Source organism: Callithrix jacchus, chromosome 12 (assembly GCF_049354715.1).
Source record: "Callithrix jacchus isolate 240 chromosome 12, calJac240_pri, whole genome shotgun sequence".
NCBI lineage: Eukaryota > Metazoa > Chordata > Mammalia > Primates > Cebidae > Callithrix > Callithrix jacchus.
Genome location: NC_133513.1, coordinates 111,641,523 through 111,662,199, shown reverse-complemented (window position 1 = coordinate 111,662,199; position 20,677 = coordinate 111,641,523). Strand labels below are relative to the sequence as shown.

The following is a 20,677-nucleotide window of genomic DNA, read 5'->3' as shown; positions in this document are numbered from 1 at the left end:
AGATTTGTTCAAAAATTTTCTAAGGATTTTCACTGAATGCTTTTAAATTTTAAAATATTAAAATGTCTTTCTTTATACTAAAATTCTTTTTAGAAGGGACATTTAACTGCTTAGTATGTTCTTTACCAGAATGGGATTGCACTAATTTTTTTTCCTGCTTTAAATTTGGCTTATTTTTATTCGTTAAACAAAAGAAAACTTTCCCTTTTCTATTTAATTTAATGTGTTTATCTGATTTCCTTAATGAATCTTTTCCTTTCCTCACAGAGTGGGTTCAGATGGCTCCAACTCTATTTTCTAAATTTATTCCAAATATTCTCCCTCCGGCCGTGGAATCTGAACTGTCTGAATATGCTGCTCAAGATCAGAAACTTCAAAGAGAACTTATACAGAATGGTTTTACAAGGCAAGTTGTTTTTTTCCTTTAGTGGTCAAATATGTCCATTTCCTTAGGCCAGTTTGGCCTGAGAGGGGAGAAATGTTAAGGCTCTCAGAATGGGAGGTGACTGGCCAAGAGTCCTGCTGCTTGCAGGAAGACATTAGCTCCCTGTCTGTAGAAATGTTGAAGCTTGACTTTGATTGTGGAAGCTGCTCTTCATTTACATACATTTTGAAGAAGAGATTTGTCACTGGGCGAGCAGTTAGGTGGGCAAGCTCCAAGAGCTCTTTTAACTCTGATCTCTTGTATTAGTCCTGTGCATATGGAGAAACATTAGAGAACTTTTATGATCTGGTGTAATGTACTTTGTGACTGACCTAGCAAAGAGGCTTTAAATACTGCACTTCATACTTCCCCTTTTGCCCTAAAGTCTAGTGGTTTCTTTTTAAAAAGTAGGGCATCTCTTTGTATGCCCAGAAAATTTGCCTGTTTTGGTTTTGATAATTTTTCTAAATTTTTTATACTTCTTTATCATCGTCATATCACAGAAAGGCTTGTAGAGTGCATTTTTCAACTAAAACGCATTATTATAAAATTTTGGGGATTCCCTATGAGAAAAATAGCCTATATCACCAAATCATTTAAGGGCACAGTAATATCTTGCATTTTTTTTTTTTTTAACAGTCCAGATGTCTTTTATTTATTTATTTTTTTAACACCTATTATGCCATGAATTCATATGGAATAGGTTCCAGCAGCTCAGGCTCCTTCCCATTGGTTCTCACAAAGTGTGCTTCTCTGTGTGGAGCAGACTGTCGCTTCAGTTGGACCCAGGTACCTTTCTCTTTGGCTTCCTTCTTTTTCTGATCATTTTCCTTCACACGTTTTAGGAAGCTATCTCGGCTCTTTCAGTGCTTGATGTGCTCAATACGCACATTAATTCTCTTGGCAAGAATCTTGCCCTTAACTTGTTTGTTTACAACAGTGCCAACAGCATGCTGGGTAACATTGTAGACTTTTCCAATTTTGCCATGATAACATTTGTGGGGCATTCCTTTTTGAACAGTACCCATTCCCTTGATGTCTACAATATCACCTTTCTTATAGATTCGCATATATGTGGCCAAAGGAACAACTCCATGTTTTCTAAAAGGCCTAGAGAACAGGTATCGAGTGCCTCTCCTCTTTCCCTTTGTGTTCGTCATTTTGGCGAATTACTGGAAGATGGCGGTTCCGGCCAAAAGGCTATCTTGCATTTTTATAATCCTTACTCTTAGCACGTCTAGATACTTCTGTGTATCTTCTCTCATTTGGCTTCCTGACAGTAAGGAAGAAAGTTGTGGAAAGGAATACACTTGAGGTATCTTAGGCATAGTTGTGTCTATAAATAGTAGGTTGATATTTGCAAAGGTATATGCCACAACTGAGAGAAAAAAAAAAAACAGAAGGTTGAGTGTTGACTCACTTGTCTGGCTAGAGCTGGGGATGGGGATTTTTTTTCAAAGGGTCTGAGGCCAAACTGAGTTTCAGAAAAACAAGCCTTGGCTGGGGTCACTGTTATTAAGTCTAAGATTAGGGACAAAAAGCAGGTAATTTGTTGGTCCCTGGACTGGTATTTCCTTTTTCTGTCCTGGCAACATCTGTACTGGTGTGATGGGGAGGCAGTGAGTAATTCACTGGTCATTTACCCCATCTTTGACAGCTTACACTGGAAGGGATCAGTGAAGCTGTGGAGATGGGCCTGGGAGACCTGGCTTTCTGTGGCTAGGAGGAAGAAGGGCTAGTGGGAAATGCTGGAATGCAAATAGTTTTTCTCTTTGGTGTCAAGGGATCATATATTTCCTCACATGAATTGTAGTAAGTTCTAGCAGAAAGAGAGTGGTATTATTTTCATACACAGAATGAGGCCACTTAATGCCATATTTTTATTTTTCAAGACTAACATGTGGTTCAAAAATCAAAATGATATAAAAAGTATACATTGAGAAATTTTGCTCCCACCTGTCTCCCTGTGTACCCCACCCCATCAAGTAACCATTTTTATGTTTGTGATTCCTTCGCGTTTTAATATAGATACAAGCAAACACAATATATGTCCATATTTGTATTTTTTACACATTCCATTGTGTGTATAGACAAAACCAGTCCCCAGTAGATGGCCACGTGAGTTGCTTCTAGTCTTTTGTTATTGTAGGCGGTGCTGCAGTAAATCACCTTGTATTATTTTGTACTTGTTGCAGGTGTTTTAGGAGGGTGAATTCTCAGAAGTGGGATGTCTAGGTTAAGAGAAAATGCAGTTGTAATTTTGATTAATTTTGCCAAATTGACCTCCACAGGGGATTATGCCACTTTGCCTGTCCACCAGCAAAGGTGGAAAGTTCCTTTTCTTTGTGGCCTTGCATATAGTATGTTGTTACACATTTGTATTTTTGCCAACCCAGTAGGTGAAGAGTAACTACTCAGAATGGATTTAATTTGCATTTCTTACTAGGAGTGAGGTTGAGCATATTTTCTTATGTTTGCATTTCTTTTTCTGCAAACTGCCTGTTTAAAGTCCTTTGCTCGCTTTTCTTTTAGTCTTCTTGATTTCTAGGAAATCTCTATAGTCAAGACGTTGATTCTTTGTCCAAGATAAGACATTTTTCTCAGTTAGCTTTTGCTTATGGTAGTGTTTTCTGTTGTTTTGCTATGTAGAAGTACCTGATTTTCACAAGTTTTTTTGTGGTTTATGTATTTGAATTATAGCTAACAGTTTTTCCTTAAATTTTTTTGAGTTGCTAGGACTACAGCGCCCCCGCTAATTGTTTTAATTTTTTGTAGAGACAGGGTCTTCGCTCCTGGGCTCAAGGGGTTCTCTTGCTTCAGCCTCCCAAAGCACTGGGATTGGAGGCATGAGCCACCCTCTGCAGTCAATGTATACATATTTCATGACAAGGAGTCTCACTCTTGCCCAGGCTGGAGTGCAGTGGCTACAATCTCTGCTTCTCAGGTTCAAGCGATTCTCCTGCCTCAGCCTCCCAAGTAGCTGGAATTACTGGCATGTGCCACCACGCCCAGCTGATTTTTGTATTTTTACTAGAGATGGGGTTTCACCATGTTAGCAAGACTGCTCTCAAGCTTGTGACCTCAAGTAATCCACCCGCCTCGACCTTCCAAAGTGCTGGGATTACAGGTGTGAGCCACTGCACCTGGCCCACTGTTCCTAAATAAATGCAAAGTAATCTGAGTGTGATATTTAGGTTTTTTCCTAGGCTTACTCTAATTTTGAAGTCTTTATACTTTCATATATTCATGTTTTATTTAAATATTTGCTCTTAATTTAGGATGAGTTTATACCTTTTAAGAGAGAGAGAGCCTTCTGAAAACTTATTTTTGTGAAGCAGTATAGGAATATAGCTCTTGTGAATTTTGAGCATTTTGAGTTTGCCTCCCAGAGCAATGTGTACAATTGTTTAAACATGCCTAGAATCATTTTTCTAATCCTAGTTTTGGTACTAGAATAAGAGAACAGGGTGCAGGGCTGGTTGGTTTACAGTAGCCCTTATGTCACATTTGCTTGGGATGAGATGAGGAACTGCCTCCGTAAATAACCTCAAGTAGCATGCTTCTGTACATGAAGGACTAACATGACACTATTCAGCCCATGTCCAGGTTGCTTATATTCAGGGAAATGTCTTGGTATAAATAGGAATTTTTGTTTCTCAATGGAATTATTTTATATAAAACTTCTAGCTGAGATTTAAATATTAGGCAGTATTCCAAGGGGTGATAAAATGTTATTTTACCAACTTAATTGGACCATTTTTATAATTAACACTTGATCAAACTTGTCTCATTATTCTGACAGGTACCTTGCACAGAGTAAGCCTGCCAAAGCAGACATTCTCGTATCTAATTCCGAGCTTACTCATACTGGCCAGGAAGGATGTGCGCACGTCATCTTTGGCAGCTCTTATGGAAAGCCTGCCTCTGCTCTCGTGCAGGGACCGTCCACATTCTGTCCTATCCAACTTAATGCCTTGATTGTTACTTGATTAGGAATAATAATTTTGGAAACAGTGGTGTCTACTGATGCCAAAAAAAAGAGAATATAGTATAGGCTGTCTTAAGAAATCTGTTTCTGCCTGTTCTGAGCAGTCATTTTATGGTTTATGCCTGAACAACCACACAATTCCTGTTCAGTGTTGCGGGCTGCTTTTTCATGTAAGATGATGAACTTAACTGACGCAGTGATCCTCAGTAGGCAACACACAGCTTTCATGTGGATGGCACAGAGTAAGTCTTTGAATTGTTTTAAACTAATGTGAATGTTGTCAAACATGTCCTTTTTCGTAGTGGACAGATTCTCATTTGAGCTGGAATTTTTGTGAAATGTAATCCTTAGGTGCATGAAAATATAGGGTAGGCTAGAATTAACATATAAGCTAAAAGCAATAGTTTCTTTTTATCTCTTACCTACATAATTGAATTGACTGGTTGGGGGTGGAAGTTTGGTATCTGTTGTCAAAGATCATACTACAGAAGAGAACCACTAGCTTTAAGTAACCAAGGTAAGAACAGAGGTATTTTAGCTAAAAAAGGGTGACACCAAAATTTGGGCTTTTTTTGTTTTGTAGTGAGGTCTGGTTTTGAGAGAGAGTTCTGGACTTAATCTCTTCAGCAGCCTCTTGCATATACCACACTGATATTCCTTTTCCTGCCTCTCGTTTTCACATCTGTATTTTTCTCCTGTCATAATTGCATATTCAGTTTTTATTTGACCTTTGAGGAATGGAAATGAAGGTTGTGTCTAAAAGTCGAGGTTCTCTTCCTTTTGAATCATTAACTTGTTTCAGAATATTTGGCAAATGCAACTGTGATACTAATGTAAATCACAATGGAAGAAGGCTTTGACTAGGTGTAGTGTTAACAGAAGTGTTAGAGCTCTTTTGGCCATGGAAGGCTAGTTTGTGCTGAATGTGGTGCCTAGAGAAAAACCCTTCAGAGGTCCTGTGGTGTGTTCTCTTTCTGGCAGTCATTGAGGCTCCTTACTCAGCTTAGCAAAAGGTTTCTGCCCTGGTCCTAAACATAACCAGAGAAAGAAAATGGGAAAGTATCTGGAAGATTAATCAAAAGCGGGAAATAATCACCTTGGTTAGCATTTTAATAATTTATGAGACTATTTATAAATTACTACTTTGTCAAGTCAACAAATGTTTATTGTCTACACTCTACTAGGCAGTAGGGTGAACAAGACAGGCCGAGTTCCTGTTTTCATGGAACTTATGTTTTGTTGTTGAGGTAAATAATAAACTTGTAAAAAAATAATATTGAATAATAAGTCCTATGAAGAAAATGAAACAGAGGTTAGGATAGTGAGTCACCAGGGCATGTGTGGGGGTTTTTTTCCAGCTAACTTGGTGATGTAACACCTTCTGGGGAGGACAGCGTCATAGTCAGAGACAGTAGTTAGTAGTAAAGTGCTGATGTGCAGGGGACAGCCAGTGAGCCAGGGTGACTGATGTATAGTGAACAGAGGCTGAGAGTGGAGCAAAGTGATGTGAGAGCAGGCAGGAGCTGTGTTGCAGGGCTGGAGGATGAGTTGGAATTAGTTTTTAACTGTAGTGGGAAGCCACTGAAGGGCTTTCATGAGAGGCTTGAAGTAATCTATCTTCTATATGAGACCACTCTGGCTCTTGTCTGGGCTGATAAATAAGGCTCGTGCAGTTGTGCAGGGAAGAGAAGACTGGCTTGGGATCGTAGCAGTGGAGTTGATGAGGAGTGATTGGTTTTGGGACAGAATGCTCCAGAGTGAGGAAAAGAGAGGATGACCAAGGATTTTGGGCTTGAGTAATTGAGCTGGAAGATTGAGGAAAGAATTGGGGATGGAGTGGAGTCAGCATTATATTCTGGTCATGGTAAACTTGCCAGTATATATAAATCATCCAAATGGACATAGTAATGAGGCAGTTGGCCCTGCAGATATGAAGTGTAGAAAGGAAGGCAGACCTAGAGCTGTAGATCTGGGAGCCTCTGGCTTGTGGAGAGAATGTATGATCACCATCCTAGACTAAGAAGAATGCAAATGGAGAAGAAAAGATGGCCAGCAACAGAGCTCTGGGCAGAGCCAGCAAAGGAGATTGGAAAAGGATGGCAGACAGGGTGAAGTAAGGTCAGGAACATGTGCTGTGGCATCACTGAAGCCTAAAGAGAAAAAAATCATGTTTCAGGAAGAAATCAACTTATAAATGCTGAGGAAGAAAAGCTAGTGAGTAGTTATTACTACTCATTACTTAAGCATTGAGTCATTTCTCACTGTCTGAGAAGCCAGAGAGACAAAAATAGGATTTGTAGGTAGCGTAGGGCCTAGTCAGAACCTCTTTTTTCTTAACTCTAAAGTGGAACTAGAACTTTCATAGGTGTTTAAGGATGAGCTGGTCAATATAGGTGCTCATGTTCTTCCATCTGCAAAAGCATAGTGAGGTACATCAAGATTCTAAGATGTCTAATGTGTATTTTTAAATAGGTTGTTTGGTTAGAACAGAAATGTCTGCCATAATTTTATTATCACATATATTTATGCATTCCTCCTGTTTTGATGTGAAGTCAGTTAGTTTTGTTAACTGCCCCTTCTTCTCTTATTCCCAGAGGTGACCAGTCCCGGAAGAGAGCTGGGGATGAGCTGGCTTATAGTAAGTAATGATGTTCCTTCGCGTCTTGATGGTTTTGTGATGTGAAGCAGCCAGTGGTGATAACGGTGCATAGAATCTGATGATACCCATGTTGTTCTTGATGATGTTCTCATAAGGCACTGCTTGTAATCAAGGTCACGCTGCTCTGCAAGCTGTGGCAGCTCCAGCTGAGAGTGACGGTTCCCAGGGAGTTGGCAAGAGGCCACTAGCTAGGTTCTTTGGTTTCCACTGGGATGAGACTGTAGTCCAGTCTCAGTTTCTTAAGAAACTCAGTTCCCTTTTACTTACCTCCACACCACTGGTTTTGAGGATTTTTTTTTTTAAGCCTTTATTTGGGGAGTTTAAACACATTGCTGCCATTATCCAATGCTGTCTGGTCTTCATACTTTTCCCTGTTCTGGTATTTTTTTCAGACAGCTCATCAGCATGTGCAAGTTCCAGGGGGTACAGATAGTGAATGTATTGAATATGCTTTCCTTCCCGAAAAGAGGACACACTGGAGCTTCAGAGACTTATTCAGAGCACAGTGGGGCTGCACACACTCAGGAGCTCTGTCACAAAGCTGTCCGTGGAAGAGGATATTGGACTTCTTACTTGGTTTGTAATTTTAAAACAAAAACAAAAAACAAAAAAAAAAATGTTGCTGCTAGACTTGGGGGTGATTTTGAAATGGGACAATCTTTTAATGCATTTATCTACAGATTCTGTGAGGAAAAAACATCTCAGAAAGTGACCATTTCTAAGTGAAACCTGGCAGCCAAAATCAGCAGCTTCCTCCAAAAATACAAGAGCAGAAGAATCTTTTTTTTTTTTTAAGCACTTGTTTTGTTCATTTGTGGACTTGGCATTTCGGTGTATTGGTTTCACACGTCAGGATCTCTTTTGCTTTAAAACCAAGCAGATCATTACAATGCAGTATTTTTCACCCATAACCAAAACAACCCCTTTTAAAAGAGTTGGTCTTTGTTTAGCATTAGAAACTCTTGTTAAAGGAAAATGCTAACTTGCTTTTGCTAGAACTTTCCCCCATCAGTTCACAACTGTTTTCTACTCTGTGCCTTGAGCTTTGTGCACTTTGCAACTGTGTGACCATGTTGTCAAACTCCTCCTGGAGAAAAAATGCCTCCTGGAGAAGTGTATGGTATCTAAACTCACCCACTAAGATGGCAGGTGTGACTCTGTAGCAGGATGCTAATTAAGTGGGAAACAGAAACCTCTTGCACATTGGTCAGATTTTCCCCTGGTAAACCAGAGCATATTCATGTAAATGTTGGGGACCAACTCTCATAGAGCATTTCCATTCCCTCTGTCACTTAACATGATGTCACCAGCTGCTGTAGTATTGGCAGCACTCTAGTTTAGGGATGGGTAGTACTTTAGCACTGAAGCTCCCCTTAATGTTATTGAGAGCTACTTCTTGTGATGCTCCAGGAAGCAGATACAGTTATTAAATCCAAATATACTCAGTGGTGTGGGGTTTCTGATTGCTTCATGGTAAATGAGTGAGATCGTGTCATTTGAATATTGTATTTGAGTGCGATAGGGAAGAAGAAGCACTGCTGTCCTGAGGCTCCCTTCCAGCTGTGGCAAAGCTGTAGTTTCTGTTTCTCCACATCCACAGTGCTTTTTAGTTCTTCATAAAAGTCTCTGAAGCTTATTACAGCTGTTGTTGAAAGGCCAAGAAAAATAGATGTGGCAAGAGAAAAATCCTTTTCTTCTCAATGTTGCTTGAATATTAATTGAGCATAGGCTTCACTCTACTAGGCTACATCAGACTAATAGTATTTACCTCTTCAGAGAACTTGCGGGGGAAAAGAAACCTCCCAGGGATGCTGTTGCATGTCTGGTCTGCAGCTTTTCCTACAGCTGACTGCCAGTTCAGTTTGTCATTTTTTTCGGGGAGCGGTATGGGGTGGGAGAGTTAGAAGTGGGATACTGGGAGCAAGTAAGTCACCCAATAATAGAAGTCATTGTTTTGCAAAACTGTTACGCAGAGAAGGTAAAGGTTGTCAGATTTATTTTTTAAAGTACTTATCAACCAGAGTTGGTGGATTTTGTGGACTTTAATTGGATTCAGTTCACTCTGAGCATCCCAGATTGCATCGATGAACACTGAATTACTTAGGAACATACACAGGCTTTCACTACGACCTGTACAGTTTGAGTTGCCACACCAGTAACATTCTAGTATCAAGGAGAATTTCATTCATCATGACATTCACATTTTACTTTTCTCAATGGAATGCTTGCTGCAGGCTTATAAGTAACACCTAGAACTCAAGTCTGAGTGGTTTGAATAATTTTTCTAAAAGGAATAAAACTGGAGTGTTTCTTTGAATGTGGACAAGGTATTCAGTATCCTAATAATATGCCCAAATGCTTTTTCTGGGGGAGATCATTCTTAGAAAATAAATTCCCTATTAAAGCATTACAGTATAATATGAATTGGCATTAAAATCTTTGGATGCTTTTAAGTTCATGGAGGGATATTTTATATTCTTTTTACTACATATTTATTAAGAAGTGGGCAAAGTAAAGTTTGCAAAATTTAGTTTCTCTAAATTTTTGCACAGTGACTGCAACTGGCTATGGGTCAGGGCTTGGTGTAACAAAACCTTGACTGGAAGGCACTGTAGAAAGGGTGTACATAGTCTCCCAGTGCTGGCTGCCCATCATCTTGGCCTCTTGAGGTAAATCGCAGTATGAAGGACCTGTTTGAGTTGAAATAGACTTCACTGATTTATTGGGATTCTTAATAAAATTGTTAGTTTGTATTATGAGAAGAAATAAGATTTCCTCCCCCTTTTCCTCATTTTATATTGACAGTTTGCCAGACAGTATTTTCTTCTGTTTTCTTGTATTTTTTTTTCTTTTTTCCTTTTTTTTTTTGAAATGGAGTCTTGTTCTGTCTCCCAGGCTGGAGTGCAATGGTGCGATCTCGGCTCACTGCAGCCTCTGCCTTCTGGGTTCAAGCAGTTCTCCAGCCTCAGCCTCCCAAGTAGCTGGGACTGTAGGCACACACCACCACGTCCGGCTAATTTTTGCATTTTTAGTTGAGACTGTTTCACCATGCTGGCCAGTTCATAAAAGTCTTGTTTCAAACTCCTGACCTCAGGTGATCCGCCTCGGCCTCCCAAAGTACTGGAATTACAGGCATGAGCCACTGCACCTGGCTTGTTTTCTTGTATTCTTGCTAGTATATGGTTTTTCTACCCTAACTACATACGGGCTTTTGTACTACATCACTAAAGGCTCAAACCATTTGAAGATGGAAACTTGTACATTTAGGCTGATTGTCTGGTTAGCCAACACATGGCTGATTTGCTTAAACTGACAGTATGTATGTGCAGCCTCCAACTAAATCCTTAAAAGGAAAGACAGGTTAGTTATCTTGAACGAATGACATGTGGCTGGGCATGGTAGCTCACACCTGTAATCCCAGCACTTTGGGAGACTGAGGTGAGTGGATCACAAGGTCGGGAGATCAAGACCAGCCTGGCCAACATGGTGAAACTCTGTCTCTACTAAAAATACAAAAATTAGCTGGGCGTGGTGGCATGCACGTATAGTCCCAGCTACTCGGGAGGCTGAAGCAAGAGAATCACTTGAACCCAGGAGGCAGAGGTTACAGCGAGCCAAGATCGTGCCACTGCACTCCAACCTGACAATAGAGCGAAACTCCATCTCAAAAAATAAATAAATAACTAAAAGTAGAGATGGTACGTATTTTAAAGGTTGGCCTTAAGCTTCAGTAACATTGTCATTTCGTGACCTTTGTTGTCACAGCTGTACCCTAACCTAACAGGAATTACTACTTTGTTTTTTTGTGGGGCAGAAAACAAAACCTGGTGTTGTGACTCTGAGCCTGATAGTTCTTAGGCAAGGTTAGTAAGAACAGACACAAACCCCGATGCATGGATTGTGCATTATTTTGTAGACAAGTTACCTTTCTTCTGTCCCTTTAACAAATTTGCAGCAATTACCCTCCCTTTCTTTGGGGTTCAGGGTGAAAGCTAATTTGTGGGTAGATGAGATTGCAGAAGAAAGGACTCCATGGGGTGAATACTGCACATCCGTCACCAGTGCTCAGACCTGTGCAGCTACAACTCCCCTGCTGCATGACATGCTGTCGGGTTGCGGATTTGCACACATAAATTCCTCAGGAAGAGTTTGCATGTGCATCACCTCGCATTAATCTGTACCGACCGAACAAGGGATTTGAATGTTTTTCAGCACAAAAGGATGACTTCCGAGTAGTGGTCTGTACGTGTACTAGCAAAGGCAATGGTGATCTGGCAAACTAAATTGGTTTCTGCAGCTGTAATTGAGCAGGAGCACTTGTATTATAGTATTTAAATAATCCTGGTTAATCTCTCTTTAAGCAGAGTAACCCTTCCAGATTTTGTCTTTTTATTATTGAGTCTGGTTGTATTTCCTTCTACTTTCCCCCGTTTTATAGCAGTTAATTATTCCTGTGATTATTATGCAAGAGGCATCGCCCTTGAGTTAAAATTCCATTGTTTCATAAGCAGCTGTTAAAATAACTGAGTATTGTTTTATGAACATACACTACTCTGAGACACTGAAAAGCTTTGCAACTAAAAAGCAAAACAAAAACCCTACGTTAGTCATCTGGCCATTGTTTGGATGTTTTGAGTTGTTTTTTTTATGGTGCCTCTTTTAGCTTGGAATATTATGTTTACTTTAATCTGAGTCTAGGCCTTTTAAGGGGTCCTTAAAATTCAAGGTCAGAATGTGAATCCCTTTGACATCTGTTACAGGTTTATAGGACCTTTTTGGTTGTGATTACCGTTTTCAATACGATTGTATAAATGAAGTTAACTTTTGTCAGAAGTTAAAATGGAGAAAGTTTAACTTTTGTCAAAAGTTAAAATGGAGAAATAGCTCTCCTATTTCTTTCATTACCCCATTGAAATTATTCACCCCAGTTTCTGGCCACAAGAATATATTGAAAGGAACTCTGTTCTTTTCCAAGACAGTATTCCTCTCTGTCCTCACTGTTGATTAAAGTCCCAGCCACCTTCCCTCCTCTACTGGCCAAGACCCACCTTGAACCTCTTTTCAGAGCTGAGTGGCATAAATACTGTACTGTTTCTGCTTCTGTTGATGGAATGGCTATGGGAGAATTAAAGGAAATGCTAATTTGAGCTTCATTCTTAGGGGAATCTAGTATATATTCCATCCCTGCTGATTGGAAATTATCTTCATCTCTGGTTAGACTGCATCGTTTAGAAAAATGTTAATGGCTTACAATTCTGAGCAATTTATAGGGTGGCTCTGGGGTTAAGAATTCTGTGGTTTGAAAAAAAATAAATATTTTGTATTCTCACATGTCATTTCAATGTTGTGACTATGTACCAAATGCAGTAAGACTGTGGGTATTCTCAGAGTGTGTTTTGTTAAACAGACGGCAATTTACTCTCATTAGTCCTGTTTGTCAATATTACAGCCATGCACTTCAGATAAATTATTCAAATGTGAAGTCAGGGAGAACTATGGCTACTAACAGGAATGCTTATGAAAAATTTGGAGGGCAAGCACAGGCAGGAGGCTTTTGCCACTCACTGGCACAGCTGGAGCAAGGATGAAGCAACGAAGTCTTGTGCCTGGTGGCGCTTGTTTGTCAGAAGTCATAGTGAGCTCCACACAGGGTGTTCTGTGTATCACCTCATTAATCCAAGGAAAAATGGTGGATGAAACTCCTATTGACCTGGGATACATAGCCACTGACTTTGGCTCTTGATCTTTTGGTGGATTTTGAATTACTCCTTCTGTATTAGGGTGTATACTATCACTCTAAAACATTGTGGTAAATGAAATAAATCTTGTACAGTTGTTCTTGGCCTTGTTATGTTATAAAGCCTGTACAGATGTCCTTGGCCTTAATACCTGGTTCACTGGAAATTTGTTATTATATAGAACATTTGATTTTGCTTATAGCATATTAATAATGCCTCATAAATGATAGCCACACCGAACACGTCTGTTACCACAGTTTCCTGCAGGGTGAGTGTTGATCTTGGTCCATACCAATGCTAAAAAAACAACTGTGTAACAATATACATATGGTCATATCTATTCCATTATTATAGTATGGAGGATATGGGTAACAGTGTAGTTGTAGTTTTTAACACTGTTACAGTTTCTTCTGTGGGCCTTTAATCAACTTTTGGACGTAGGGTATTTTTTTGTTTGCATTTATTGATACTGTGCTTTTTTATAACCCATTGTGTTTTCTTGCTGTGAAATTAGTATCATCCCCTGGGATATTTGTGACCTTCCTTTATGGTTTTAGTTTCTCTTGCTGTCTCTCCAGAAGTGTCCTTTCCTACAGTGTTCTCAGAACGCCGGTTCTTATCCCTCCCATTTTTTTGACCTCAGCTCTGTTGTGATGTATCTACTTTTTGGTTACCACATATGGAAGAATTCAGTGACTTTCTGTTTTCCTTTGCATTTAAATCACCTGGCAATTTCCTTTTTCACTCCCCTTTCCCACAGCGCCATTTAAACTTTCTTCCCTTTAGCCAGTTTGCTTTTTACTACATACAAAACTTTTCTACTAGAACCAGCTGCATGTGTGTGTGAATTTTATTTCTTCTATTGGCCTGTTTCTCAGTAATCCAAAATGCTAAAATACCTTGAATATCAAAAAGCATTATAGAATGAATATCACACATATTAATAGAATCTGAGAGCAGCTAGCTTAACTAGTTGTATTCTTGGGTTGGTTTTTTTTTTTAAATATGTTTCCCTTTATTAAGCCCTTCCCCTCCCTAAATTGTTAAGCCAGAGGGCATAACAATTCAAAACTATCTAGTAATGTACCTACATGTCTAACAGTATACCTCAAAATATATAAAGAAAAAAATGGCTCACACCTATAATCCCAGCACTTTGAGAGGCGGAGGTGGGACAATTGCTTGGAGCCAGGATTTGAAAACAGCTTGGGCAACATAGACCCCATCTCTATGAAATTTTTTTTTTTAAATTTGGGTGGACATGATGGCTCACACCTGTATTCCCAGCACTTTGGGAGGCTAAGATGGGCAGAACATTTGAAGTCAGGAGTTCAAGATCAGCCTGGCCAATGTGGTAAAACCCTGTCTCCACTAAAAATACAAAAATTAGCTGGGCATGGTGGTGTATGCCTGTAATCCCAGCTACTTGGGAAGCTGAGGCAGGAGAATTACCTGCACCTGGGAGATGGAGGTTGCAGTGAGCTGAGATCGCACCATTGCACTCCAGCCTGGACGACAAGAATGAAACACTATTTCAGGCGGGGAAAAAAAAAAAAGGACCAGACCACAATGGCTCTTGCCTGTAATCTCAATACTTTGGGAGGCTGAGGTATGTGGATCACTTGAGGCCAGGAGCTTGAGACCAGCCTGGCTAACATAGTGAAACCCTGTCTCTACTAAAAATATATAAAAAAAATTAGCCTGGCATCGTGGCACACACCTGTAATCCCAGCTGCTCAGGTGGCTGAGGCACAAGAATCAGTTGAACCCAGGAAGCGGAGGTTGCAGTGGGCTGATATCACACCACTGCACTCCAGCCTGGGCGACAGAGTGAAAGTCGGTCTCAAAAAAAAGTTGGGCATAGTGATACTTGCTCATAATTCCAGCTACTTGGGAGGCTGAGGCATAAGCCAGGAGAATCGCTTGCGCTCAGGAGTTTGAGGCTGCACTGAGCTATGATGATACCACTTAATGTCAGCTAACACAACAGAGACCCTGTCTAGAAAATAATTTAAAAGAAAAAAACTGCGAAAGGGGAAAAGAAACACAACTACAAGGAGAAATCTACCAACGTAATAGGCATTTTCAACATACCTCTCAGTAATTAATAGATCTTGCAGAGACCAAATTATGAAGATTAAGGACATAGAAGATTTAAGTAGTACAACTAATCAGTTTGATCTGATGGATGTATACACAGACACATATACATAAAACATGTACCCTTCTGTAGGAAAACAAGCGTTTTTTGCAAACCAAATCTGACAGTGTATTCAAAGTATAACAAATGACAAAAATGGATTGATCTCAGGAAGACAAGATTGGTTTTTTAATGTAATTAAGAAATGCAATTTATAATGGGAACAAAAAAATATATTCTAAGAATAAATTTTAATAAAAGGAGGAAATGATTTTAAAAGCTTAATGGACCTAAATAAATGTAGAGGATGTAATGGATAACACTCTATTACCTAAATCTCAACTTTTTCTCCAAATTGCAACTTCAATAAAATTTCCAGTGATTTTCACTGTGGAACCTGAGAAGTTGATTCTTCAATATAAACGGAAGAACAAAGGGCCAAGGCTATCCAAGACCCTTCTGAATGGACTGTGAGGGGAACTAGCACTACCAGAATTCTAACACTTAACTGCCAAAGATAGTGATTAAAACAACGACTTTGGAGTAGGGGAACTTTATAAATAAGATAGAAAATGCAGACTATTAATTAAAATATAAGTAATTTGGCTACATTGATCCCAAGTACTTTTATTTACCAAGCATGCCATAGAGTGAAAAGAGAAGCCACATCTGGAATAAGATACCAGTATTCACAATATATACATAACTGCCAAAGAGCACCTGAATGCAAATCAGCAATGGAAACAAATCAGGAGAGATGGACCCCAAACACAAACAGTCATTTCACAGAAGAAACAGAAATGGCCCATCAGTGTAAAAAGATGTTCAGTCTCATTAGTTATCAGGAAATGCACATTAAAACCATAGATACCATTTCCTCGCTAACAACTTGGCAGAAATTATGGGAAGTCCGAGAATAACAATCTGAGAGATTATGACAACAAACCTTCACCTGCTGTTGTTGGCATGTGAATCTGTACTACTTTGGAAAACAGTATTATCTAATGAAATTGCAGACAGGCATCTCTCTTATAGCCTGCTATTTACACTTAGAAAAATTCATGTGCATATGCACCAGGAAACATGTACAGGAATGTTTGTAACAGCATTATGTGTGAAAATTGTAAGGAATGAAGGAGAGATCCAAATGCCCATCTACTGTATAGTGAATAAATAAAGTGTATTTATGCAGTGGAATTCTTTAGAGTGGTCAAGGGATCATAGCACTGTGGGCTTCAACATGGATGCATCTCAGAACTGTCGTATCAAGTGAAAGAAGCAAGTCAGAAGAATAGAGCCAGCATGGGTACCTTGTATAAAGTTCAAAACCAGGAAAAACAAAGTATATTGTTTAGAGAATCATACACAAGTAGTAAAGCTGTAAAGGAAAGACAGTTATTAATGTTCAGGAACATAGTTTCTTCAAGGGAAGGTAGTGGAGGGGCATGAGAACAGAGGGGAGAACGGGGCTTGTCAGCACTTGATAACACAAACCTTTGGGCCATTCTAAACATGCCAGTTCTCTGAGTTAATGTATATTCGGTGCAAAGCCAATTCAGATAACCAACAGTATTTGTTTATATAATCTAAAAACTTATGGAAGCATAAACAGATGAAAATAGGAAACGCTCCATTGAAAGTGAAAGAAATGGAAGGAACTTGCTCTACCAAAAAATATGTCACTTTTTAAATGCAGTTAAAGCAGTTATGCTGGTGTAAACAGACAGTTAATGGAAAGGTTTAGAAAATAGAACTCAGATCTAGAATTTAGAGTACACTGAAGGCAGTTTGTTGAAGTCATGCTGTCTCATGGTGAGTTATTTAATGAAAGGTACTGGTGTAAGTAGAGAATATGAAACTGATTCCTGTCATATTCACCAAGAGAAATTCCAGATGGACTAAAAGAATGTCACACAAACTAGAAAATAATATTTTTTCTTGGGGTTGGAGAAGTGCGTTCTAAGAACACAAGCAATGAAGCAGAAAACCCTATGTAAACTCACCTGCCTTTAATGCCGTAGTGTGTACCACCGTGTGTGTGTGTGTGTATACATAGACATACCTATTTTAAAATGTTTAAATCTGAACATACGTTACTAATAATATAAAACAAAAATAGAAAATCAAAAAGGTAAAAATTTAAAAATACTGTTTGTGTTATTTGTGGTTAAAAAACCTTTGCTCTTTCTAAAAAATTTTTCTTTCAGAGAGTCATGATTAAAAATGCTTGTCATTTTTGAAAATCCTAGTTTTAATACTTTATAAAAACAATGTTCTTGTCTTAAGGTAAGTTTATTTTAATGCTTAGTTTTAATGACTATTGTAGCTGAAAACGTCACTTCATTAAGATCTGTGGATCCAAATATGGCTGTGCTTACTGAAAACATTTTGAGTTCCATCCACCAATTTTGCAAAAGTGTTGAAATTTTTATAATAAATTTTCATCTTTTCCAATGTCAGTAACTTGTTTTTGCTGAATAGTGTTGCATTTTTATTTTGCTAACAGATGGGTTCAAAACCTGCTGCAACTTATTTTTGAATTTCATTTCCCAAGTTTGTACACTTTGAAGAGCAAAGTTGCAGTGAGCTGATATCTTGCCACTGCACTCCAGCCTGGTGACAGAGTGAGGCTCCAACTCAAAAACAATTTTTGACAATTTTTGGCAACATGTTTTTGTGAATTCTTGGTCATCGTTAGTACTATATGTTATTTTTACCTTGAAATGTCAGGTTAAATCTGTCCCTTAAAAAAAATACCTTCTAGATTGCATATTGCTTACAGACACTTGTCACCACAAGAAAGACTGGCACATTCAAGCCCTTTTCATCAATTAAAAAAAATGACCATCTTTATGTTTTTAAGAATTTTGCTGTGAGATAACCAGACATTTGAGGGTTAATTTCCTCATCTCATTATAAACTGGTCAAGATGCTCTCTGTATAAGATAATGAAAATCTAAGTCCACTTGACTTATGGGGCACAAAGATGATGATATTGTGGAAGAGAATGGTGCTGCTGTCGCTCCCGCTGTGATGCCGAGTTCTTGGTACTCCTTTGAGTATTCCTCACTGACTTGCAGAGTTCTTGGTACTCCTTTGAGTATTCCTCACTGACTTGTATGTGCTGCCTGACCACTTGACATGCGGGCTCTGTGTCTGTCATGTATTGGTAAGACTTCTTTACTCTTAAAAACGTAACTTAGGTTTTCTTCCTGTACCCCAGTGGATCATCTTGTTCACTTTGGAGATCACTGGCTTAAACAATTAGGGGCTGAGCACGGTGGCTCACACCTGTAATTCCAGCACTTTGGGAGGCCAAGGTGGTCTGATCACAAGGTCAAGAGATCGAGACCATCTTGGCCAACATGGTGAAACCACATCGCTACTAAAAATGCAAATAGCTGGGCATGGTGGCGTGCGCCTGTAGTCCCAGCTACTTGAGAAGCTGAGACAGGAGAATGGCTTGAACCCAGGAGGCGGAGGTTGCAGTGAGCTGAGATCTTGCCATTGCACTCCAGCCTGGTGACAGAGTGAGGCTCCAACTCAAAAACAGTTGGGGTACTTATCACCTCACAGAAGTCCCAAAGTTGGGCAGTTCCAAGGCTAATAAATACAATAGCTAATTGATGTCAGGACCTGGCTTTCTTCCCACTTTCTGCCCTGCCAGCCTGAGTATGTTCACTTTTTCCTCAGTGTCGCTTCCCTCAAGGTCGTTACTTGGCTGCTGCAGTTGTCAGAATGACAACAACCACTTGAAGCAGAGGGCCTCTTCCCCAGCATCTTTTAAGAGCAGTGACACTTCACTGAAGCACACCAGCCCTTTTCCCTTCAGTTTTCACTGAGGAGGAGAGGCGATAACTGGGAAAGAGAGTGGGACTACCAGGGTAGACTTAGACTAAACAGATCTCCCTCCTGGGGCTGGGACTTGGCTCAGGCTCACATTGGCTTAAGGAGGTAGGGCTGTCTGAATAAAGCCTGGTCTCAGGACGGTGAAATGGAAGGATGGCTGCTGATGACTCGTGGTTGCATGAGGCTGCTACAGGGGTCTGTGACAGCTGTTCATCGGAAGCCTCTGGGAGATGGGAAAACCAAACTTTGACTCACATCAACTTGGTTTTTACACACCAGTCTTTCCATCTGCTCTTCAGGATGAACCAGTGTGCTTTGATTTGATGGTCATGATAGACCATTTCTTCTATAATCTATAAACAGCACAGAATACAGTCACCCTCCTGACTAGACTAGCCAGGGAGCTATGATTAAAGAAGACATAGGCTAAAAAAAAATCCTTGGCTGAAAAGGAAAATTTTGTCTTATGTCCAGTTTCACCCATAACAAAGCCAAGCAGGATGGTGGTATGTAATAAGATGTTGGGAAGCAAAAATAGGGCCATGCCAGTTGAGACAGTGTTTGGTGAACAATCTTGTTTCTAAAAGAAGACAGATCAGAGAGCACTGAAGAAAGGATATAGAGGTCTTCTGAGCCCATGTGACAGTGACAACTGCTCTTCACGGGATACCTACCCATGTGGCAGGTGCTTCATGTACCACTTAGGAAAAATCCAGTGAGGCACTGAGTAGCACCACTCTACAGATATGTGGTGAGCAGTTCTGATGCGACCGCAGTGACTGCCACCCCCTCATTCAAACCCTTATGTAGTCCGCTCACCTTGAGTGTGGGTGGACCCAGCAACTTGCTTCTCAAAAAAAAGGATGTGGCCAAAGTGATGGGCTGTCACTTCTGTGGTTATAGGTGACAGAAGACTCGCGTCATTGTCGGTGTTCGCTCCTGGGCTCCCACCTGATATGACAGAGAGGGCCACTGGCCAAGGAACTGAGGGTGGCATTCAGCCAACAGCCACCAAGGAACTCAGGCCTTCAATCTAACAGCCCAAGAGGATCTAAATCCTGCTGGCTCTGGGTGTCGAGTATGGCTGGAGCAGGCCAAAGCATGGGCCAGTTTCTTTGTTTTGTAGATGAGACTGGAGGTCAGAGTGGCTCAGTGATACTAATTCTGTCTGATCCAGATTCCAGAATGAGCTTCCATTATTCAGTCACCTCCCACCAGGTCCCTCCCACAACACGGCGGGGAATTCAAGATTAGATTTGGGGGGGACATAGCCAGACCATATCAAGTGACTAATCATTTGCTGTTCAGAGAGAAGAGATTCAAGCCAAGGTCAAATAGACTCAGGGCGGCTGAATGCTACTGCAAGGAGAACTCATCCTGGAATCTGGATCAGACAGCATTTTGACTCCACCATTATTAAGTCACTGAGCCACTCTGACTGCCAGTCTTCTCATCTATAAAACAAACTGGCCCATGGTAGTGAACACTGTTGCTTAGCCTGCTTCGGCCACGTTCTTTTCATTACAGCCTGATTGAACTTGAAATGGACGTTGGTCCTGTTGAATGCTGAGATGACTGTGACCCTGGCCGACACGTTGATCGCAGCCTTGCAGCAAACCTTGAAACAGAGAACATAGCTAAGCTGTGCCCAGATTCCTGACCCGGGGAAACTCTGAAATTGTGTGGTGTTTTAAGCTACTAAATTTGGGGGGTTGTTACACAGCAATACAACTGTTATGAGGTTTTCCAGATGTCAGATTTTAATAACCTGCCCCAAATCACACAATGGAAGATTCGAACCCCGATCTACAAGGTGATTTGTTTTACTGCCCAGTCCTCCCTCCTGGCAGCCTCCAGTGCAAGTGAACACTGGGCTGTG

The 20,677-nt window shown here is 40.1% G+C and overlaps 1 protein-coding gene and 1 pseudogene across 8 annotated transcripts in view; one reads left to right on the top strand and one right to left on the bottom strand.

The window, feature by feature from the left end:
- Positions 1 to 12,400, top strand: part of CACUL1 (CDK2 associated cullin domain 1) — a 67,206-nt gene extending 54,806 nt beyond the window's left edge. For all 7 annotated transcript variants that reach the window (XM_054243356.2, XM_054243357.2, XM_054243359.2 and 4 more), the window contains 3 exons: positions 268 to 406; positions 7,007 to 7,050; positions 7,464 to 12,400. In XM_054243356.2, coding sequence (XP_054099331.1) covers positions 268 to 406; positions 7,007 to 7,050; positions 7,464 to 7,504 — 224 coding nt within the window. In that variant the 3' untranslated portion in view covers positions 7,505 to 12,400. The remainder of the gene's footprint in view (positions 1 to 267; positions 407 to 7,006; positions 7,051 to 7,463) is intronic.
- Positions 1,089 to 1,614, bottom strand: LOC108587770 (large ribosomal subunit protein eL21 pseudogene; annotated as a pseudogene). The gene has a single exon (XR_013525139.1). The product of XR_013525139.1 is annotated as a large ribosomal subunit protein eL21 pseudogene (transcript).
- Positions 12,401 to 20,677: the final 8,277 nt, after the last annotated feature.